This window comes from Tiliqua scincoides, chromosome 4 (assembly GCF_035046505.1).
Source record: "Tiliqua scincoides isolate rTilSci1 chromosome 4, rTilSci1.hap2, whole genome shotgun sequence".
NCBI classification, from domain to species: Eukaryota; Metazoa; Chordata; class Lepidosauria; order Squamata; family Scincidae; genus Tiliqua; species Tiliqua scincoides.
Window position 1 is genome coordinate 206,593,534 of NC_089824.1, and position 25,143 is coordinate 206,618,676.

The 25,143-nt window shown below is 45.1% G+C and overlaps 1 protein-coding gene across 1 annotated transcript in view; it reads right to left on the bottom strand.

The window, feature by feature from the left end:
* Window positions 1-25,143, bottom strand: part of NFATC2 (nuclear factor of activated T cells 2) — a 139,427-nt gene that overhangs the window by 45,939 nt on the left and 68,345 nt on the right. Inside the window, exon 6 of the mRNA XM_066624149.1 lies at window positions 22,534-22,674. Coding sequence (XP_066480246.1) covers window positions 22,534-22,674 — 141 coding nt within the window. The remainder of the gene's footprint in view (window positions 1-22,533; window positions 22,675-25,143) is intronic.

Here is a 25,143-nt window from a genome sequence, read left to right on the forward strand (position 1 = left end):
GTGGCAATAGGCAGCCCAATTCTATGATGCCCAGCACTGTAAGGTACTTTCCCACTGGTGGAACACAGCCAGCACCGGTGGAGAGGTCAGCACCAGCCTCAGCTCTGGAAGGACACCCAGGAGAACTACCAGAGGTAAGTATCCCTTCCGGGCAGCAGGTCAGCTTCCCAGGGTGAAAAGAGGGTGGGAAGGGGGTGGAAATGGGCAGAGAGAGGGAGAGCCAGAGAGTGGATTGGGTCTAGAAGTGGGCGGGGATGGTGGCAGAAGCTACCACTGGATCCTATCCCCCCTCCTGAGTCGCAGAGACTGACATAGGTTTCCTTGGTTCTGCACTAGCTAAAGAGCTGGCGCAGATTTGAGTAGACTCATTGAGGCCGCTGGGCTCTACGTGGAGTAAGGGATCCAATGTTCCCTTACCCCGAGGAGATACTGGCCAGCTTCCCTGGCCTCACAGGATACAGTGGCAACCATTAAGTGCCGCTGTACCACTGGACACTGTAGAAACTTATGATTAGGCTGTTAAAGACTAACACATTTATTGTAGCTTTTGTGAACTACAATCCACATTATCAGATGCAAGTGAAATACTCAGTAGGCAGCTGTATGAGTACCCGTGGATACATGGATTCAGAGAGAGAATAAAAGTATTTCTAAGATTAGAATTGTGTGGGTTAAAGAGGACCTACTTCCCTCCTCTTAAAAGTTAGTGAATTGGTTGTAGATATTCATCAGCAATTTTTTCCCAATTTTTATTTTTCTATTGATGTATTCCCTACCTTTTGGCCCTAACAAGGGTTCAAAGAGTTCATTAAAATATAATAGAACCAAGCACCAAACTAACATAATATACGTTCAATAAAGCAAGTAACAAAAAATAACCACAGCACTAAAGGTGCAAACACAGCACAAGGGCACAAACACATCAAAGAAGATTTCCTATGAAATAGTTGGTGCTTATCTCCAGCAAGGTCTTTGGATGCCTTCGCATTTATGGTTTCTGTACTACAGACAAGCTGGTTGAAAAGCTATATCCTCTCCACAGAGAGGTCTGGGAAATAGTGACAGTTAAAGTGATATAAATCCAGTGCAGACGTACATCCTATTACATTACTTTTTTTAGTGCCAATTCATAACAGCACTCTTTGTCCCGGCATAACTGTCAGCCATTCTAACCAACAGGGGTACAGGTGGAGCCTATTTATCCGTGTTAGTTCCATTCCGTGACTCAGCGCAATTAACAAAAAACACGTTGTGCTAAATTCCATAGAGTTATGCAAATACACTGCAGCCTGACACTTCCGGATAGAAGGAAACTAAGGCAGCTGTTATCAATCCTCTCCCCTCCATTCCATACTCAGCCTTCCCCGTTGCCAGCTGCCCAGCTTCTTCCACAGTTGGGATGCTGATCTTTTAAGAGTCCAGCCCTATGCATTTCTACTCAGAAGTAAGCCCCATTGTAGTCAATGGGGCTTACTCCCAGGAAAGTGTGGAGAGGATTGCAGGCTATATCTCATGCTTTGCTTGGTGGAAAGGCTTGCTTTTGTAGGTGATTGCCTGCACCATGGGCCGGGGGGGGGGGGGGGGGAGGGTTGCTTGTGTTGATTGCCTGCAACATCTCAATGGGGGGGGGAGATTTGGCAAACACTCCCTGGGTTTTTTAAAGCAATCCCCTCTGTTGCTACCACACTTGCCACATGTGTGTGTGTGTGTGTGTGTGTGTGTGTGTGTGTGTGTGTGTGAGAGAGAGAGAGAGAGAGAGAGAGAGAGAGAGAGAGAGAGAGAGAGAGCTCCACTTTGCTGCACGTATTCAGGCTACAGAGATTTTCAACCACCCTTTCCCCTCTTCAGCCTCTTTGCTGACTCAGGGAGTGCTGGCAAAGGAGTGTTACTGTTCCTTTGCAAGGGGAATCTCTTCCAAGGCTCCAGGGCTATTTCCCTGCCTGGGCGAGGCAGAGCCTTTTTGAAATGGAGGGAGACGCCAGAACAGGGCAAAGGAGGCAAAGGTGTGTGTGACTTTCGGTTCCCCCACCCTTAAGAACAACTGGATTAGGCCATAGGTCCATCCAGTGCAGATTCCTGTATATCACAGTGGCCCCACCAAATGCCCCAGGGAGCACACCAGATAACAACAGGCCTACATCCTGGTGCCCTCCCTTGCATTGGCATTCTGACATAGCCCATTTCTAAAATGAGGAGGTTGCACATATACATTATGGCTTGTAACCCATAATGGATTTTTCCTCCAGAAACTTGTCCAATTCCCTTTTAAAGGCATCCAGGCCAGATGCCGTCACCACATCCTGCGGCAAGGAGTTCCACAGACCAACCACACGCTGAGTAAAGAAATATTTTCTTTTCTCTGTCCTAACTCTCCCAACACTCAATTTTAGTGGATGTCCCCTGGTTCTGGTGTTATGTGAGAGTGTAAAGAGCATCTCTCTATCCACTTTATCCTTCCCATGCATAATTTGGTATGTCTCAATCATGTCCTCCCTCAGGTGTCTCTTTTCTAGGCTGAAGAGGCCCAAACGCCATAGCCTTTCCTCATAAGGAAGGTGTCCCAGCCCAGCAATCAACTTAGTTGCCCTCTTTTGCACCTTTTCCATTTCCACTATATCCTTTTTGTGATGCGGTGACCAGAACTGGACACAATACTCCAGGTGTGGCCTTACCATAGATTTGTACAATGGCATTATAATATTAGCTGTTTTGTTCTCAATACCTTTTCTAATGATCCAAAGCATAGAATTGGCCTTCTTCACTGCTGCCACACATTGGGTCGACACTTTCATCGACCTGTCCACCACCACCCCAAGATCTCTCTCCTGATCTGTCACAGACAGCTCAGAACCCATCAGCCTATATGTGAAGTTTTGATTTTTTGCCCCAATGTGCATGACTTTACACTTACTGACACTGAAACACATCTGCCATTTTGCTGCCCATTCTGCCAGTTTGGAGAGATCCTTCTGGAGCTCCTCACAATCACTTCTGGTCTTCACCACTCAGGAAAGTTTGGTGTTGTCTGCAAACCTAGCCATCTCACTGCTCAACCCTGTCTCCAGGTCATTTATGAAGAGATTGAAGAGCACCGGTCCCAAGACAGATACTTGGGGCACACCGCTTTTCACCTCTCTCCATTGTGAAAATTACCCATTGACACCCACTCTCTGTTTCCTGGTCTTCAAGCAGGTCTCAATCCAGGAGAGGACCTGCCCTCTAATTCCCTGACTGTGGAGTTTTTTCAGTAGCCTTTGGTGAGGGACCAGGTTGAACGCCTTCTGAAAGTCCAGATATATAATGTCCACGGGTTCTCCTGCATCCACATGCCTGTTGACCTTTTCAAAGAATTCTAAAAGGTTTGTGAGGCAAGACTTACCCTTACAGAAGCCATGCTGATTCTCCCTCAGCAAGGCTTGTTCGTCTATGCGTTTTGAGATTCTATCTTTGATGAGGCATTCCACCATCTTACCTGGTATGGATGTTAGGCTGAGCGGCCTATAGTTTCTCGTGTCCCCCCTCTTTCCCTTTTTAAAGATTGGCATGACATTTGCTATCCTCCAATCCTCTGGCACTGTGGCCGTTTTGAGGGACAAGTTGCATATTTTAGTCAAGAGATCAGCAACTTCATTCTTCAATTCCTTAATAACTCTTGGGTGGATGCCATCAGGGCCCGGTGACTTATTGATCTTTAATTTATCAATTAGGTCTGAAGCATCTTCTCTTTCAACCTCTATCTGACTGAATTCCTTGGTCAGGAGGGGCCATTCGGGCAATGGTATTTCCCCTTTCCTTCCCCCACCATCCAGAGGGCCAACTGCTTCTCTGGCGGGTTTCCTGCTTCTAACATATTTGAAGAAGATTTTATTATTCCCCTTAATGCTGCTGGCCATGCGTTCCTCATAGACTCGCTTGGCCTCCCATATCGCCTTCTTACATTTCCTTTGCCACAGTTTATATTCCTTTTTATTCTCCTCATTAGGGCAAGACTTACATTTATGGTAGGAAGCTTCCTTGCCCTTTACAGCCTCTCTAACTTGGCTGTTTAGCCATGCGGGCACCCTCCAGGACTTAGTCAAGCCCTTCTTCCTTTGCAGTATACACTTCTGCTGGGCCTCTATTACTGTTGATTTGAGCAACCTCCATGCACTCTGCAGAGATTGGACTCTTTTTACCTTCCCTTTCAACCTCCTTCTAATCAGCCTCCTCATTTGAGGGAAGTCCACTCGTCGGAAGTCAAGGGTTTTTTGAGAGATTTGCCCGGTATTCTTCCCCTGATGTGCATGTCGAAACAGATCGCAGCATGATCACTGTTCCCCAACGGCTCTGTAACACTGACATCTCTAACCAGGTCCTGTGTACCACACAATATTAAATCCAAAGTCACCTGTCCTCTGGTGGGCTCCATGACTAGCTGCTCTAAGGCACAGTAATTTAGCATGTCAAGGAATCCGGTCTCTTTTTTGTGACCAGAACACAAACTGACCCAGTCAATATGAGGATTGATAACTCCAATAACACTGTTTCATGCAGATCTTGACTTTCGGGGGATACATCCCCCCACACTATTCAAGGTATTGCTGTATATCTTTGTAGTGTAGACAAGCTGTGCAAATTCATGTATTTGGTGTATGTGGTGATATGAACATGTGAAGATGCTTTATACAGGTGTGCGCCACTTAACAACAAGGATACGTTCTCCAGTCCCTGCTGTTATGCGATTAGGTTGTTAAGCGAACATTCAGCCCAATCTAGTGCCTTTGTTGTGTAAACAGACACTCCCTGCCAGACACTAGCTGGCTGTACAGGCTACTGGAGATAGACTGCCTCTTCTTTGCATTAAGGGTCTCTTTGTTGTGTGAATGGACACTCTGCTGCAGGCTATGGGAGTCCTGACTGCCTCCTTAAGAGCCTCTTTGTTGTGCTTTGACCAGCATCATATATGCGGTCCATTGTTAAGTGAAAGGTTATTAAGCGGCAGATGCCTGTATTGGGATCAAGCTATTGAGCCATTACTCTAACCCAGTATTATCCGCTCTGGCTGGTAACACCTCTCCAAGGGTTTGGGCAGTACACAGTTCCGCTGCATGGCAGGGACCAAACCTGGGATATTTTGCTGATAAAATACATATCCTGAGAAATCTGGCACCATCCCCATATGGTCCTGAAAAGTGTCTTTCAGAAAGATGTTATAGTTGACCCTTGATATCTGTGAGGGATCTATTCCCAGACCCCCTGGAGATATGAAAATCCATGGATAAAATTGAATCTGCAGGCCCAGGCCATAAGAGGACCTCTAGATGTGACTGGAAGCAGGACCAGATTTAGGAGCTGTCGGGCCCAATTGGAAACACTTTCGTGGGGACCCCTCTAATTTTGCAGGGCCCCCTCTACTAATTTTTTTAGCTCTTAGCTTGAATGGAGCCAGATCAAGAAAAAAAAAATCCGTTTTCTGTGTAGGTGGATAGAACTCCTGTACCTTTCGTGGTATAGTGCATGTCCAGCCCAAGCACTTCCTGACTCTCCCCTGTCGCCACCCTGTCTGCAGTAGCCTATTCTGGAGCGAGACGGCAGAAAGGATGGCGCTGGGAGCTATGAGGGCAGGGAAAGAGCAAGGTGTGCATGCTGCAGTCTGCCTGGCACCAATTTTGGGGCAATCAGAAGAAGCAGTGGATGGAAGGGCAGCATGGGGCCCCCACCACGTGCAGAGCCCAATTGGGTGAAATTGCCCCAATTGCCTAAAAGCTGGTCCTGACTGGAAGCACCTTCCAGTTCTGAGAAGCAGGGAGGTTACACATGGCCACTGTGCGCTGGAGAAGGCCTCCCTTCCAACGCAACTGGAAGACTCTTCTGGTTGTATATGGGAGGTTACAGTGAGGCCATTCTGACCCATGGGTCAAATCCATGGGTCCCAAACCCGCAGATAAGGAGGACTGACCTGTACTCCATGTGTATTTATTACTGGACACATGTGCTTGAGGACATATAAGCGCACTTGTAATTGTGATGAGAATCAACACAAGCACAAAATTGCAGACTGTGGCATGATGAGCATCCATGCCAAGCTGCCCTTAGCCCTGGTCTAGAGGGTAGAGCCTACGTCTGCCTGAAGATAACATCCACAAGGTCGCCAGTTCGAGGCCACCGGCACTGCGTGACCTTGGAGCAGCTGACAAGCTGAAGCCGAGCAATTCCATCTGCTCTGAGCATGGGAGGATGGAGGCCAGAATGTGAAGCCAGATCGGAATGAAACACCTTGAATGTAGTGGTTCTTGACAGAAAGAACCTTCTTTCAAATTCTAAAAATCACTATTTAATAGGGATTTAATAAAGCCTGCCTATGTAAACCGCCTTGAATAAAGTCTTGAATAAAGACCAAGAAAGGCGATATATAAATACCTGTTATTATTATTTATTATTATTAGCTGGGCAAAATGTTACCTCCACAGCACAGCAACATGTTCTGCCCTGTTTTGAGACTGGGAAATTTAATATGAAATTAAGCTCCAGTGCTATATCTGATGGTGTCAGCACTCTCTATAAGAATAACAGTGCTTTTTAAAAGAAAAAGTGTAACTTTAGCCTGTCTAGCCCGAGCTGTGATCGGACCACAAGTTTCGTGCCAAACTCTGGGGTGAAGTCAAGATGTCAGTCTGCATTAGGGAAATCCTGTTTGATCCGCTACAGTACCCTCAGAGTTGTTTGGCTTAATTAGCCAATTAAAGGGTCCGTTGAGCCTGTACACATTACTCATGATCCCTTACTCATTACTATGGGTTTGTGAAATGGCAGTAAAAACGTGTTTTCTGCCGCAGCTTAGCTGAGCTGGCGTGAGAGATGGGCTGAGAGGTTTGTGAAATTCTCCTCACATTTCTCACAAGTCTACTTCGAGGTTTTTTTGCAGCAGGGATCTGACAGACTGTCAAACAAAACATCCAAAATAAGAACCATTTACTTAAGTCACAGTGAAGAAAAAGTTGGCTGCCGCTTCCAACAACACGTCTGACCTGGTTGATAGAAAATCAGACTCCATCTGGGAGGCCAATCTGGTTTTAACTCCCACCTTTGCCACAGACTCACTGTGCGATTGTGGACAATTCACTAGGGGTGCAACCCGTCTGCCACGGAAGCAACTGGCAAGAGTCTCACAGATGTTTAGTTAAGCTGGTTCGTAGCCCATCTCACAGTCTTACTTCCTCATCTTTAAAATGTGGAACAAGAGGGATTGACTGCATAGGCTGTACAGCAAAGACTGTACAGTAAAACTTTTTCTAAGTAAAGGTAGCATTGTGGCAACAATAGAGACAAACTACAGGGGACATTAAATAAATAGTTCGGCCCCACAAACTGGAAATCCCCATTTCCCCCCAAACCACTCCCCTCAGAATGACATTATCGCCACTGACTGGCAATGGATGTTCAGGGTTTCAAAGAGGGGTCTCTCCTAGATGCCAGGGACTGAGCTTAGGACTTCTTGCATTCAAGGCATGTGCTCCACCAGGGAGCTATGGCTCTTCTCCTCAGACAGCCCTTTGGGTAAACACTTTTGCCCTACATATGGAAGGCATTTTCCCATCCCCCTGCAATGCCATGTCAGTGCAAGTGCCCAGAAATGCTCATGCAGCTTCTTCACAAGTGGGCTGCCACCTTCTATAGAAATTAATAAGGAAACTCTTATTCAGGTGCAATGTTCTTTTGATTACACAGTGTAATCTTGAGAATTTTGCTCGTGTGTAAGTGATTAAAGTCTACATGAGATTCCTGGATCAGAATGAGAATGTGGGACCACAAAGTACAAGCATGACTTTGGTTCCCGAATCATTTTAAAGAGAGATTTAAAAGTCAATTACAGCTGATGAACTTACTCTGATAGATACTGCTTTCTTATGAGCCTTCTAGAGAAATAACTTGAACATGCCCGGTCAATTCTGATGCAGATGTATAGGTGCATCTACATTCCCTATGTAACACTTATCTAGGTCCCACTGAATTGACCAGATACACCTTTTGATATAAATGCAGGCATGCACATTCCCACATCCAGAGCTACAAGTTGTTATGCATGAATAACCATCGATGACTAAAACTGGAACTGGGCCAGTAGCCATAGGGTCAAACAATAAGAAATGTTGAGGAGGAACAATAAGAAATGGGCAGGAGGTCTGGTCTAGAGGGTTGAGCCTCCATTTGCCTGAAGATAACATCCGAAGGTCGCCAGTTCGAGGCCACCGGCACCGTGCGACCTTGAAGCAGCTGACAAGCTGAGCCGAGTTATTTCATCTGCTCTGAGCGTGGGAGGATGGAGGCCAGAACATGTGACCAGATCAAGAAAGTAACATCTGATTGTTGTGGTTTCTTGAAAGATAGAACCTTTCAAATTGTAAAAATCCCTACGGGGATTTAAATTTGCTTGCCTATGTAAACTGCCTTGAATAAAGTCCGAGGAAGGCGGTATAGAAATACCTGTATTATTATTATTATTATTATTATTATTAAATGATAATAATAATCATTATTATTATTGATTATCCCTTCCCCTGGGATTATTGATAATCCCTTCCCCTGAGGGCTGCGGATAAGAATAGGCCCTCAGTTTGGCTGTACTTGTCGTAAGAGGCGACTAAACAGCCACCGGGTAGATGGGACTCCTTAGCCTGGGAAGGCAGCTCATCTAAGAGAAGGAAAACTCTGATCCCAAACCTCCACTGCCTTGTGGCTACATCTAGTTATGGAAAAGACTTCAGGAGTCAACCTCGAGGCAAAATCTGGAGCCGGAGTCCCTAAGGCAGTTCATGGCTAACACAGTCACGTTCTGGCAACTCCTGCGACGTCACTGGAACCAACCGTATTGGCCTCTGTCTTTCCATTGGACCATTTCAGTGATGTGGAGAGGGGGGATTTGCTGCATGGGTAACAGTCTATCCTCCATATCTACTTTACCCAGGCTTTGCGCACTGGAGAGGACTCTCTGTTCCAGAACACTATTCAGAGTGCGATACCATAGTCTTCCGAGACTGAAGGATGCCAACAAGAAGATTATTAAATGGCTATATCCAGACCACCATGCCCTTCTCAGCTTTCCAAGGGCATCTGGCTGACCATCAGGGGAGGCAAGAGTGCTGGACTATACAGAAAGTTGGTCTCTTTCAGAAAGGCAATTCTTAGGTTCCTATACCTCATGCTTGCCTGCCCTGTAAATAGGCACACAGAGGTAATTCTGCAATTTTAGAAAAGCTGCTGCAGCTTGAAGGAATTTGGCACTCACAAGCCAACAGGGTATTTCATTTCTTCAGATGGCCTGAATTCTGTGGTGGGTTTGTTTGATTCATGGGTCAACTGGCCATATGGAGAGCTGTGGCCAATGCTTTCATTTCATCAAGAAAGAACTCAAGGATGATTCACTGAGGCCAAAGAGGCATGTCAAGGTCTGTCTGGACAAGGACCAGAGGGATTAGTCATCAGAGTTGTAGCCCAACCCCGAAATTGACATTTTGCATCAAGAGAACAAGTTGAGAGGCCTTCTCTCCCAGGCCATTGTTTGAGAAATGCAACCTGAGACCCGACAAAACATAACAACAGTAGCTGAGTAGTGAAAACAGCAGGGGCCGGTGTTGTTCCAGATCTCTTTCAACTATTCATGGAAATATACTTACCAAAAAAAAAAAAAAAAACACACACACACAAAAAAACAAACCTGAGAAATGCATAAACATTTTGTGAAACAAAAGCTCCACTCAAAATAAAACCACTGGGAACCTCCTTGTAATAAAATGACTCACACCAGGATGCGATGACTAAGTGGGAGAAGAGGGAATTCAACTCCCCATGCCAGTTTTCTGTGTGATCAATTAGCTTTTGACAGGTGATAGAAGATTCTCTCTCCTTCTCAACCCTCAAACTCTGTCTTTTGTTCATTCCAAGACAAATGCATTAAAAAGCAATCACTGCCTTTAAAAAAAAAATACACTGCAGAGCCGAATAATCACAGACAGGCTTGTTTCTAAGCACCCCCGTAGTAGAAAGCAAGCCAGAGAATCTAGGCCAGTAGTAGTTGCCTTTGTTAATGAGGGCTTACCAGCTGCAAAATTCCAAAACCATGTGTCATGCAGGGAGACCTTCCAAAACACTGGATTCCACCCTGTTTCAGTGATTCTATTTCAGCTATGGCAACTCATTTTCCACACCACTTTTTTTTTTTTAAAGTTCTGTGCTTGTGTGTTTGTCTTAATTTGCACGCCCCCTCCCTTTTGCAATGTTTTCCTGGGATTCCCCGTTCTCCCTCTGATATCTTCTCGCTATGTTACAGGAACACTTTTGCTTGCTGCTAAGCACACCAGAAGCTGCAACATAAAGGTACATTTTCATATTGCTCTCAGCAAATGTTCAGTGACATTGTCTGTCTCTCCCCATTACAGCACTCTGTGTGACACACAGCAAGGGATTCCAGAAGCTCCTTGCTGACATTTTTATCCTCACTCCAGGAATACTACAGATCCTGCAAGCACATCAGGATAGTTCTAAAGATAAGGGCCAGGAATGCTATTTCAGCACTTGCAAACCCTGTAGTTTCATTAAGCATGCACTGACCCTCCACTGGTTCACATGTTGATGGGGACTAATGCAGCCATGCCTACTTGATTCTCTTTTAATCATTAGTTGAAAGTAGCTGCTCTGGCTTTAAGGTCACAGACAATGGGCACAATCCTAACCAGGTCTACCCAGAAGTAAGTTCTATTTTGATCAATGGGGCTTTCTCTCAGGAAAGATTGCAGCCAATGCCACTTATGTAGCATACCTGTTTTGTCTTGCATGCGTTTTATCTTACTTGCACTGCTTACGTTTAAAGAGCTATCATGGTTATTGTCTAGTATACTAAGCATCTCATGTATGCATGCTGCTCATGGAATGTTTTAGGCTTATGGAAAAGGTGATATTCTTTCCTTGGAATTCTTCAAGACAGGACAGAGATAATACATGTTGTGCAAGGGCATATATGAGCACCTGCCTTTGGGATGGTGGCATATAAATAAAACAAATAATTGCCGGCTGATGAGAAAGTATGTCTTCAGTGGGGAATGGTGAGAACAGATTAGCCTTCCATGTCCTTTAATTAAAGCCCTAATCCTAAGTAAGTCAACAAGGCGTGAATTTAAATAAGTTTATGTTTTCTAATCATTTTGTGTTTTATGTTAAGCACACACAACTGCATAACATAGATGACACAGGATCAATACATGTGAAGAAAAACATCATACTGGAACAGTAATCTGGGGCAATTACAGTGGGCCCTTGGTATCCACAGGGATCCATTCCAGGACTGCCCATGGATATTGAATTCCACAGATAATTAAATCTGTGGCTGGAGGGTCTCAGAAGACTTGGACATGGGCAGAAGTGACTTCCTGCCAGGTCCAGGAGGTCCTCTGAGGTGCAGGGAGGCCATGTGCAGCTTCCCTGCAACTCAGAACACCTCTGACACAAACCAGAAGTGACTTCTGGTCATATCCAGGAAGTCCTCTGAGGCCTTCCAGCAGCAGGCTTGGCATCCGAGGATACTGAAATCTGCAGGTACCAAGCCTGGGGATAAGGAGGTCTCACTAATTATCCTATAAAGCATTTGGACATTTATGTCTCAGATTAACCATTTAGCCTTTTGTGTCAGTACATAAAGAGCCCTTCTGGAACAGAACAGCTCTATCTACTCCAGCATCCTGTCTCCTAAGATGGCCAACCAGATGTCTCCAGGAAGCCCACAAGAGGGGCTTGAAGTCTACAGCCTTCCCCACTATTGCTACTAGCAAATGGTATTCAGAGACATGCAGGCCTCTGAACCTGAACTTTGCATGCAGTCATCAGGACAACTGTCCTGCAAGAATCTGTACAATCCTCTTTAATAAAGTTATCATGGCAAAACCCTAATTTCATTATTAACACCACTAGAAATAGAAAACAAGATTTTAGGAATCCTTAAACGATCTGTCCGGAAAGGAGAGGGTGGAAAACCAGTTTTGTTCCTTTACTTCTAATAGGTAAGAGAAAGAATGATTTTTTTAAAAGGATTTCATAACTAAAAATCCCAAGTGGCCCAGCAGAAAATACCAACTGTAGGCCAGAATGAAACAGAACATTATTTATGAGTTTAAAGGGTGAAAGGGAGTGATGTTGGGAAATGTACAACCAGTGGGCGATATCAGTGGACCTTCATTTTTCTTTACCCCTATGCAGCTCTCTCTAATCTCCATTCCATTATCTAGGGGGAAAAATGCTGACTATTTGGAGTGCAACTTGCCAGCCAGACTTTTACAGCAGTGCAAAACATATTCTTTAGTGGATCACAAACCATACGGAGAGGAGATGAAACTGCAAAGAAGTCATCTTGCACTAATGTAATAAACAGGTGGATGTTTGTGAAATTATTTATCACCTGGTTTAGTCCACTGCTCTGCAGGAATTGACAGAGAAAGGATGTGTCTGTGAAGTAAGAGCTGAATTCCAGACATAGAATATGGGAACTGACAAAGTGGTTAATCGGCTAAAGTACCGTAGATACTCATGTATAGTACGTGAAATTTCTGCCAAGTAATCAAGCTCCAATTCTCACTTCGACTGATCTCCTGGTCAATCAGAGTTGAGGGCAGAGCCTTTCAACTCTGAACAGTTTCCTTTCTCAAGCAGCAGACAGGCAGGCACCAAGTTTCTCAAGCAGCAGGCAGGCACCAGATAGGCAGGGCAAAGATCGCAAGTGGGAAATTCCAGCCAAAGTTAACCTCTCAATCTCCTTCCTTCTGCTGCAGCCTGGTTCTGCTTGGCAAATGCTTGTAAAGCAGGTCAGTTTTTTGAAACACCAGGATGGGACCCTCCTTCCCAGGCTACAATTCAGTGCACCCTTACTTAAGAAGAACACCCATGGAAAGCAGTGGGTCTACTTCTGAGTAAAAAGGGTTGTAAATATCTCTCTGCTGTGAATTGAATTGCACACTCTCAGTTATGTGTTATGGGTTGTATGTTATATGTAGAACTTCTGGCTTAACACACCAGGCACCTTAAAGGTGGATTTGATTCATGGTTCAACCCTTTTCGCTTGCATATCCCTTGGCAGCCCATTTCCATAAATTGTGCCCTTCCTATTAGCAAAATGTTTGTAATTAGTAAGACAAGCCCTCATCTCCTCCACATGAAAGCCCAGACTTCATGTATTCATCACATATTTTCTCTTTTCATCTGTTTGAAGAACAGAAGACTCTGCCTTTGCACTGCTTTGCACCAGAAGTGTGCCGAGAAATTCTGGGTGATTGATCACTTTCCATATTATGTTTCAGCTTTTTTACTGTGCTGGTTTTCAATCACTGGTTCATACATGAATTGATGACCAAAAACTAGCTATTGGTGGGGCTTTCACAGCCAACTAGCTATCTCCCTTCCAGGCCGTGCATTCTGGAGTATGGCCTGCCCCTTTCTGTCACTATTCCATTCTTTTTCAAGTACCTCTAAAGGTCCTGTTGAGTGTCCCTGGGAGTACATGAATACCAGGTTGGGAACCACTGGTATGTTGTTTACAGTGCACTTACTCTGATAGTGTTTACAAAAAGGTGGTGAAAACCAGGATTTAAAAAAGAATAAAAATGTATCTTATGATCTTTTACTGTGTTTTTAATAAATTAGAGACTACAGTTCTTAGGTAACAATTAGTGGCGGGTTATTTTTCAGGATCTGGCTTCGGGTAAAATCAGACAAAACTATAGTCAGACACCCCCCTAAGTTTAACCCCTGACTTATCTGAGGGTCATAGAAAATTCCATGATTGTTGGCTCAAACTTGCCCTTGACTTATCTGTGGGGTTGGCTTTTAGGCGAGTGTCTGCAGTAGCTTGCAGGCTTAGTTTACATGAACAGGCCTTGGTCTTGCATGTCACCTTGTCCCCTTCCTTCACCATCCCCTACTTTATTCCTTCCCACTTTTCTTGGTTCTCAGCAAACCATGATTTGCTATTGTCTCGAAACCATAATTTGCTATTTTCTCCAAACTGTAATTTGTGCAAACCGAAGTTTGTCTCCAGAGCCAAACTGGAAACCATGGTTTGCTGAGTCCAAGATCCATGCATGACAAGACCAAACTACGGTCTCTGAACTGAACCTATAGTAGTTAGCAAGCATGAAATTTGTCCACTTGATCCCAAAATGAGTGCCTTAATAATCACATTGTATGTCTCATCAAAACAGCCCAGTGAGGTGCAGCAGCTAGTATTTGTATCTTAGGTTTGTTCTGTACTTTGTAGGAGGTGGAGAATAAGAAGCAGAAGTTGTTCAAGTATATTATACATTGGCAGGTCTGTTGCTACAACCGGTGGAGTAGAGCATGAAGTGTGGATGAAGTCTGAACCTCATCTTGCAAGGAGTGCAATGCATTTCTGTATGCTCTGCACACTGAGACACATTACACCCCTTGTTGTGTAGGTCAAGCTACCCATAGTGATTGGAGGGTTGCATTCACCCTCACCACAACATCTTCTAGTGGAGTCCTTTACTTTTCATTACTGAAGCAAATGACTACCATCCAAATATGTGGGAAAAGTAAAGAGGTGCACTTGGGATGCACTGCTTATTAGCATGAAGCCCATACTAGCTGCCTATCCCTGTTTAACTCCAGTCTTTAGAATCAAGCCGACTCCTGTTAGAGTTCAGTCTATGTCTGCATAACCCTATCCTAGGTTCTGTTTTTTGATCATGAGAGTGAAATGTTAATTATTAACTAAAGTCTCATCAGGCCAATTAAAAATCCCAAATGAATTTAGGCATCCTTCCACACCACACTGTCACTGAGACTGATGTTGTGTCTTAGGAATTCAGACATGACCAGAAAAACTACTCTTCTAGAAGCACTTGTAACTCCTCACATCCAGTCAGGAGAGCTGGCGAGTGGCTGATCGTAAGGTTAATTTAAGCATGTGATCTACACCCAACACACTCTGCATTACCCACAGATGGTGTAAATAAACACACTACATGTGTAGAGCACACACTGGTTTCTCAAACACAATTGCTTTATTCAGTTGCTGCTAACACACAAATTTGCAAACTCCCAGTCCCCCAGAGTTCACTTCCTTCCACCATTTCCTGTGCCAGGCTTTGAATGACTGCGCCTTTTTATAAACCTCTTGTGGAGCTCATTAATATGTATTGTGGTCAAGTCAACCCAGCAAGGGTCAGTTATTTTCATGGTGCAGGCCTGATGTACTGCAGTCCACAGCACTTTCAGGTTTGCAGTCCAGATGACATGGAAGAACAGCCAGTTCCAACTTCCCCTAATTTGGTAGGCAGTTAGAACTTAGCAATTTTACGTAACTAATTTAGTATAGAAGCAAACTAGCATGTAAGTCTTCCTAAGCTAAGCTGCTAAATGTTTCAAACAATGTTCCAAGCCTAAAGATATGGGCACACACATCTATATGTTAAAGGCATGCAATGCTTGTTTCCCCCTTCCTCCTTAGTACCTAGCAGGGATGTTTGGCTTAAGCAAAAAGGTACAGGCAGGGCTAAACTCAGAAAGTTAGCACTAGCCTCAAATCTTGCTTTGCCTAGGGCAGTGTTTCTCAACCAGTGGTACTTGAGGTGCTATCTGGTGGTACTTGCGGGACCCCTGGACCACGCCACCTGGCAGCAAGATCAAGAACATGACACAATGAACAGGGATAGGAGGCTCAGATTGGCAGGCAGAACTCCACAGCATGCTTTTCCATGCTCCACAAAAAAAAGACCTCCAGTCCACCCTGAACCTCTTAGTGGCGTTCATTGTGTTGCATCTGGCCTCCCAACCCAGAAATAACTGGCAATGATGTCATCACCAGTTACTTCCAGTGGTACTTCAAATAGATGGACCATGTGAAGAGGTACAGTGGAGGACAACGTTAAGAAACACTGGCCTAGGGCAATGGAAGTCTAGGGCATGGGGGAGAAGAAATACCATGTGGAGCTGGGGAAAAGGTTGGAGAACTCTCCATCCCATTAAATTTGATGGAACATTAGCTGGACAAAATATAAAAACACTTTTTCTTACTGTTCAAAATACCTGACAGTTGCATATACACAGCAGGGACCAAACGTGTACACATGCAGGCCAGGAAAAAATGGGTTAACCCATTGCTGCCCAGCCTACAGGTGTACACATTTGGTCCCTGTTGTATATATGCAACATTGGGCAGGAATGGCTTAAGGCAAAAGTCATTAAGGGTGCAATTCTGAGTGCGCCTTGGGCCAGCACAAGTCCCGTGCACTGGTCCAGGAGGGTCACAAACATGCTATAAAGCACGTTTGCGCCTCCTCAAGAGTCAGCTGGGCCAGTGCAGAGACATGCCCAACCCATGGAGGCAGAATCCAGCCTCCGCGCAGGGAGGGTTGTGTTGGCCGAGCTCAGCTGACACAAGGGTCTGGGGAGGGTGGGGACGAAACAGGGAGGAGGCAGGAAATGTTCGGGGGCTAGGGGAGGGCAGGTGGAGCGTGGTCCCAGGGGCAGGCGGGTGGGCAGGGAGCAGGAGGCGGGGTTGGAACCCAGAAGTTATACCAGATCCCAACCCCTTTCCCTGAGCAGCGCAGAGTGAACATAAGAACAGCCCCACTGGATCAGGCCATAGGCCCATCTAGTCCAGTTTCCTGTATCTTACAGCGGCCCACCAAATGCCCCAGGGAGCACACCAGATAACAAGCCACTCTGCTTTCCTCAGACTTATGCCACTTCTGGAGGTGGCAAAAGTCTGAGGAGACCCATTGGGGCTGCGGTGGTTTACCCAGGGGTAAGGGAAAGAGCTTCCCCTTACCTCCAGCTGAGCCACTTTTGGTCCCTATCTTGCACTGGATACAGTACAGGCTTCCAGGACTGCCTGTTCCAGTGTAAGATAGGATTGCACTGTAAGGCAATGTTCTGGTGGACTGTGGCAAAATGAGGGCGAAGAGGGAGCTTCCAAGTGGCAGCTGCAGCAATGGCAGCTGTAGTTGCACCCGCAGAGGTATTCTTGGAAAAACAATGGTAGCTGCCAAGTGGCAGCTGCTGGGGGGAGCACAAATCCTGCCGCCATAAAACTGGAGGCAGCAGAGAAAGGGAGATGGCCCACCAAAAAGATGTCAGTGTTGCCCCTCCTGCTTTCCTCAAATTCGGACAAACAATGCCTTCCATTCCAGCAATGGATGGCTTAGGCCTCATTGTCAGAAGCCCTGGAAGGGGCTCAATGCATCACTCTTGCAAAGCTGGCAGAAAAAGGCTGCAAACTTGCAGTATTCAAGACCACAGATATCCCTGTGGTCTTTATGACCGGCATTTTGCTACTGTTCACCAGGCAACACCACTGAGCTGATTTTATGATGAGTGAAAGTAAGCTAGCATGTATATGTCCCATGAGTCATCAAAGTGAAATACAGAGATAAGCAAGCATGCTTTCCCCTCTGAGTGCTGCTATACTTTTTCCTCCTTCTTTCATAAAAATGCAGGCCTTGCTTAGCCCCAGCCTTCTGAAAGAGGAAATTAACAGTGACAGTGTCACCAAGGAGGATGCTCAATCCACCCACAATGGGTTCATTGTGGTTTGCTTGCTGCTGAGCTGCTTATCAAGCACTCTGTAGGAAACATGCAAACTAAGCCAGACTATATGCTGCCACAGGTTGCCACAGGCAATTTAAATGAATTAGCATGCACACAAACTGGCACCCGCACTGTACATCTGTAGGGGTTCCTGTTATAAGACCTCTGAAAGCAATGCTCCAAAGTAAAGGCCAGCTTCGTGCAACCCAGTGTTTGCAAACAAGCCATCATCACACCCCACAATATGCAGTTAAGTCAGCAAAGAGGAAGGGTGATCAGGTGACCATTTTAGAGAACATCACCACCTTTATAAGAGCAGCCCTGCTGGGCCAGACCAAAGGTCTAACTAGCCCAGCATCCTACCTCCCACAATGGCCAGACATATCCCTCCAAAGAAGGTTCTCACATGAAGGCAAAGAGTCCTTTCCTGCTCCTGAGTTGCAAAGTGCCTCTGTACATGGAAGCACATTATCCACAGTTAAGTCTTCCCTTTATGCCACTTTTTGATGTGGCAGCCTAGGTCGATACTGAAGGAAAAGTTTAGGTTTTGGGCAGCCTAGCTAACCCATGATTTATGTTTGCAAATAGCCACTTGCCTGGCAACCCGAGATGAGCAAGATTCACCACCAGGTACCAAACAGAAAGCACTAGATCTCGCTTTTCAGCCATCAATAAACCACAGCTGCCTAATATAGGTGTGCAGTGGAAGTGAGGGTAGTTAACTTTTTTGCAGGCAAGTAGATTCTGTGAACCTTAGCAGGACCACTCATAAGAACATAAGAATACCCCACTGGATCAGGCCATAGGCCCATCTAGTCCAGCTTCCTGTATCTCACAGGTTGTTGTTGGCATCCTTCAGTCTCGGAAGACTATGGTATCGCGCTCTGAATGGTGGTTCTGGAACAGAGTGTCCTCTCCAGTGCGCGAAGCCTGGGTAAAGTAGGTATGGAGGATAGGCTGTTACCCATGCAGCAAATCCCCCCTCTCCACATCACTGAAATGGTCCAACGGAAAGGCAGAGGCCAATACGGTTGGTTCCAGCAGCGTCGCAGGAGTTGCCAGAACGTGACTGTGTTCAGCCATGAACTGCCTCGGGGACTCTAGCTCTGGATTTTGCCTCGGCCCACCAAATGCCCCAGGGAGCACATCAAGCAACAAGAGACCTGCATCCTGGTGCCCTCCCCTGCATCTGGTATTCTGACATAGCCCATTTCTAAAATCAGGAGGTTGCACATACACGTCATGGCTTGTAACCCATAATGGATTTTTCCTCAGGAAACTTGTCCAATCCCTTTTTAAAGGCATCCAGGCCAGATGCTGTCACCACATCCTGCGGCACCACTCAAACCAACAGTGTAAAGCGCTCCCTAATTTACATAACAGCAAGAAAGCCAGACCTAGGTTTCCTGCAACCAGTGGCATAGCTAGAGGGGATGCAAAGCACTAAGTCTTGCAGGGAGTCTCACTGCAGCATGCAAGCAGCCCCTCCCTTCCCCTCTGGAGCCACTTCAGGTGGTGGGAGAAAAATGCAGGTTTTTTCCTCTGTGTATGCTCCCACCGCCCAGAATGGCTCCGAAGGAGAAGGGGGAGGGGCTGCCTGCATGCTGCAATGAGGCTCCCTGCAAAACACAGTGCTTTGCACCCCTCTAGCTATGCTACTGCCTGCAGCACCCTCCATTATGCCCATGTCGTGATGCGTGAGGCCACCACAGACACAGTGAGGCTTCCAACTTTCTTTTTTTTAAAAGCAGTAGCTTCCCACACAGCCCCGGTGGCTGCTTCTTACGAGTCCCTGAGTTTCAGAAGCATCTTCTAATGTGGCTTATAGAGCTGTTACATTTTTAAAAAATAAATAGGTAAACGCCCCATTGCAAAGGAAGATGGGAGCCAGTCCCTGAGAGACTACAAAGCAAGTGACAGCTATTAGTAACTGGACTCCCAGTGAGTCAGAGCTGTAGAGGTCAAGGCTGACCCCTCCACAGCTCTGACTCATTTATAACTCCGTTAATAACTTTTATAATTGCATGTGAGTGAGCTGTGCTGTATTCTCTATTAGTCACTGCCATTGTTTTAACATGTGCACTACCTACTAAAAACAATGTCCATGGTGATGTTTTCTTTGAGGTCCGGTATGATTCAGGTCAGAAATCAAAGCACAGCTGCCGCTATTCACAGCAGGCCACGATGAATGCAGGGCAAGACAATAAGAATGAACTCAATGGGAAATCTATGATCACTTAAGGAATAGCCAGCAACTTGAAGATTTTGGGTCATGTTCAGATGGCCTCCTAGTTATAGTGATCCTCAGAAGTTTTTTTCTGAAGGGATATGGAAGCAACAGCAGTGGCAGCAAGGAATATTGCCAGGTGGCCACTTTGACTGGGGGCTTTGGCCCACACACTCGCTTTTCAAAACAACCCTCCACACTACAGACTTCCATACAGAACAAAGTCAGCAACAGATTTACACCAACTCAGTCCTATTAAAAGTAGTGGATCTTGACTAAAGTTTGCCATGATTTGTTCAGTCCCAAATGACCTATATGTTCCCTATCATTTGAGAACAATAAGCCAAATCTCTTATTAGAGGGGGGAAAAAACCAACTTTGGACTGGTTGGCAACCTTCAGTCTCGAAAGACTATGGTATAAGCCTACAGCACCCAGTATTCCCAGGCGGTCTCCCATCCAAGTACTAACCAGGCCTGATCCTGCTTAGCTTCCGAGATCAGACAAGATTGGGCATGTGCAGAGTAACAGTTGCTGTCACCCTATGGATATCTTAACTTTGGACTGCTGTCCTTTTAAACACAAAGGCAGAAATTTCATTGGTGAAGCTTTTTCCCTTATGGGAATTTTGCTTTGCTTCAGTGATCTTAAAAGGGACAAAGCCTGTTACTTTTGAGACTTAAATACGCCCCCCCCCATAAACATCTATTTATATTAGATGAATACAATAGATCAGTGTTTCCCAAAGTGTGGGTCAGGACCCACCAGTGGGTTGTGAACTGATTTTTGGTAGGTTGTGAAAAGTTTTGGGGGCCTTTAAAAACACACACACACACACACACACACACACACATACACACACACACACACACTTTGCAAGCACTTTTGCCCAGTATGCAGTGGAGAAAAACCTTAGCTGGAATGCTAACCTGTGGTATGAGGTCATCTTCATACCCTCAAATTAAATTGTCACATTTTCCTATTTTTTCTAGTAACTGGCATGCAGGAGATCACATGTGAACCCAATTTCAGTCTTTTGTCCAGCCTGGAAGTTCCTAACTGCACATTTTGCTCTCCTGTTCGGCTTTCTGGTTACCCTGGAATGACTGTAAAGGTTTTGGAGAACAGTCCTTGAACTCACTTTCTAGGGAGTCTAGCAAGTGTCTACACACACGTACTATATGTATGGTCTCTAGCAGCCTTGGGAGCACAGGACCCCAATTATTAATTAATTAACTATTCATAAATAAAATATTTATTTCTAAATCTCTTTCTTTTTGTCTAGTGGGTTGCGATAGATTGCCATTTTAAAAAGTGGGTCCCGGCGCTAAATAGTTTGGTAAGCACTACAATAGGTAAAATGTCTTTATGCATGCAATTTTATATATGCCCTTGTCAAATAATTATCCTTACAGCACTTTCCACATACTAACATTGTCCTCAGACAGGGTTCATTTCTTTGTTCCAGTTTTCTAGTTCTGCTGCAAGCAAAACTAAATCAATACTTCTGTTTTCTGACACCATCACAGTACATCAATATTCTTTACATATTCAGTTTCCTAGAGCCTCCAGGTAATCTTGGATGTCAGTCTTATGCATGCTTACATCAGGATTATTTTTGCTTTCTCAAGTTTCTATACTTGGAAGAATGTATGGAAACAGAAGACACAAGTCTATGTATAGAAGTCTACTGACTTCTAACACCCTGCTTTCATCAGGGTTCATTTCTGCATAATCAGTGTAATGAGCAACGAAATGTGAACAATGGATTCCAATCCCAGCACAATCTTAGGTAATAGTAAATTGTTCCCTAGGTTTCACAGTAAATGTTATTAATTTGTTCAAGGTTGTTGATAGCTTCTTTGGAGCTATTGTCTAGCGCTGTGACCTCAGCGGAGAAGAGAAGAAGATTCTGTTGAGAAGGGCAAATGGGGCCAAAGATGTTTGTATCATCATTTGTGCATGACCAGGGCCTAGGAGAGGGGGGTAAAGGGGGTAATTTGTACCCAGGCCCAGGGTCAAAGGGGGGGCCCAGGAGCCAAAGGAAGTGCCCCAGAAATTTCCTGGGATCTGACATTTTCCTATCTACTCAGACTTGCTGCCCGTACAGGATGCAGGGGACACTACCATGACTGATGATGCTGGGGACACTACTGATACCACGTGGGTAGACCTGGGCTCCAAAGACTTTTCCAGCTGTCTCTCTCCTCCCTTCACCCTGCTTTGCCCCTCCCTGCCCCTATTCTGCTTGCCTGTAACCACCCTCCCCTGTTCTGTTTCACCCCTCCCACTTTGCAAAGCAGCCCGAAAGAAACTTTGTACCCCTTAATAAAATTCCTCTCAGAGGCATGTGCATGACATGTGCAGATACAATTTTTGGCCTTTTTCCAATGGGGGCTCCCACTCACCAGCTCTGCTTCCTTCTTTGGAGAAGAGGAATTTTACCACTTTGGGATCTACAAGAGGCAGCATCAGGATTATTGGGCTCTACCAGACATGAGCTAGACATTCAGCTTGTTGGTAATGGAATGGGAAGAAACCGATGCACAGAGAGCTACACCACTTGCTCCTACTGTCTCACTTCTTCTTCACAATTGACTTCATGATAGGAATTTGAATACAAGATTTTGCTCACATTCATTTCTGGCTATGCTGGCCATGCAAGTAAGAATCCAGTACTACAAGTCATAGTCTCCCTTGATCACTCAAATCAGAGAACCAATACAACCAGTGGCCTACCTGGTGTCTTCTCTGTGAATACAACCTTGGACTCTGCAGTGAAATTCTGTCCAGTCAGGATCATCTGTTGCCCACCATACACTAGGCAACTGTCAACATCTTGCCTCTCAACCATTGGAAGTTCATGAGCAGAGCGCTGGGCTGTGGACAAAACATAAGCATGAATGAAATCAAATCTCTTTTTACTAGGAAATTTCAGAACTACCCACAAGGTTGATTTTGTCACTATTGCCGCCTTCTCACAGCCAAAGGAGCTTCTCTGTGAAGCTAAATTTAGGGCTAAAAATTTACAGAGGAAAAATAAACCTATCCTTGAAGCATTTTCATGTGGAAACAGTCAGGAGCTGGCTCCAGTACTCCTTGTCCCTGACAAAGGAGAACTCGGCTGAATGAATTGGAGTCAGCCCATGTCTGTTTCCAAGTCAATGGCCAAATATTCAAGTGCAAGTACAAGACAATCCTGGAACCTTAAACGTGCCACCTGCAGATTGGATTCCAGTGGACAACCCTGAATTCCTTTAAACAGAACTAAGGCATAACTCATTCCAAACTGAAATGTGATGTCTTTTGAACCACCTAGATAGCAGAAAGGAGTTCAATCCCCACTGCTTTGCATTCTAGCTGATATGGTACCTGTACTTGCATGTGTGTATGGATCTGAATGCCTATGTACAAAAACTGACTGACTCCTGGAAGCCACAATCCTGGAACGTTCAGAAATATTCTAATTGTTGAAGGGGAGGGGCCAGCCACAGAATGCCTATAATGCAGGTTTTGTGTGCAAAGTGGAAAGACAGTTGGGCTGGAAGGAAAAACCTCACATAGGATTTAGGGACATACTGTGGCAAAAAGGGATGACAGAGGAGGGAGGCAAGAGGACTGTAGGCCTGGGAGCTGAGCTTTGGAGGATGCTGGAGGGAACCTGGTGGGCTTGAGTAAAAGGAAAATACATATTATCAGAACATATTCTAATATCCAAAAAGCTTATGGTTCATTAAAGAGTTCTATACAACACCTAAATCCTGCCGAAAATACTGGGAAAGTAGCAGACTGAGATAAAGGAAGCGGAATTGAACAAATCCATAAATTCACAGAACTGTCACCAAAGACCTCACAAATTTTCTATACCAACCTTTGTCCTACAGTTCTGTGCACGTAAACAAATCCATCCATGACAGATAGCCAACTAGCCTCATGCTAAACAGTTCCTGTAGTTAGGAAGTTTTCTTTACATGTATCTTAAACCCAGTACCTTGTAACTGGAGCTAGATTGCTTCTTGCCCCTGCCTCAGCAAATGTAAGGTAAAATTTTTGTCTACCTCTTGGCTAATGTTAGGCACACCTTAGTCTGATGTGCTGTCTTTGAACTGAGAGAGTAGGAAGGTGCACACATAATAACAGCCCTGTTGGATCAGGCCATAAGCCCATCTAGTCCAACTTCCTGTAGGAAGGAAGGTTGGACCTTCCAGTGGCCCAACCAAATGCCTCAGGGAGTACACACACTGTGCTTAGCAACCATTTTGTCTTCTTAGTGAATCCAACCACACACTCATTACTCCATAAGAAAGCACATCTATGCACATTTCAGAGCATCTTTGCATACAGCAAGCAATGAAACTCAATAGAAGCATATAATATCCATCTAGATCACCTTCTTCCCTTGTCATCATGGGCAGCTTGATGCAGGAGACCTGCAATTTGAGAATTCTTCCCCCACAATTACAACAGCTGGAAAGGATCAAGAGCTTTCCTTTGACTTGTCCAGATGTGTCTCTAAGGAACATGCTTAGGCTAAAAGACCTAGGAGTTAAGGACCTGAATTCAAACTCCTCCTGCCTCAACCCACCCTACGATGAAGATCTGCAGAGCATTTTATTAGAATATAAACTGGAAAACAGTGTTCTTTGCTAACTCTTATTGCTTTCAGGGCCATGGAAGAAAGAGATTTATCCTGAAAGGTGCTGACCCTTTGACTGCCAGCCAGTTCACACTGCTTCTCTGCTTGCAGCTGAGCATTTTCTTGTACTGCTTAGATCAAACAATGATTGCACTACATGTTTGCACTGTATATGTTCAGTCCTGAATATATGACACTTAGGACACAATCCTAACCAGGTCTACTCAGAAGTAAGTCCTATTGTATTCAATGGGACTTACTCCCAGGAAAGTGAGGTTAGGATTGCAGCCTTAATTGTCCTTAGTTAGAACCAATCATCCATTCTCATTCATGTGCTGTCTACCTGACTAACTGCAGTCTTCTAAGCTCTCAGGCAAAGGTCATTTCCAGAGCTGGCCTGAAACCTTTTAAAATGAAGGTGTCAGGGATTGGATGTAACGCTTCCCTCAGATATGGCATGTGTTCGATCATGGAGCTATGCACTCTCTCTATTTGAATCTGCCCAAATAGCCTTGCACTTGCTACTCTCCAGTAAGGCTTAACTCTATCCCATCACAAAGAAGGGTTTCAAAGGTTATACATTGGAGGAAAGGCTTGCAGTATGTAAGAAAATGAGCATATTGGTACGGTTGTATTACCAATTACCGTATGCATGTCCTGAATTTCAGCACAATGTCTAATTTGTGATGGGTCGTGACTTTCCAAGAACCACT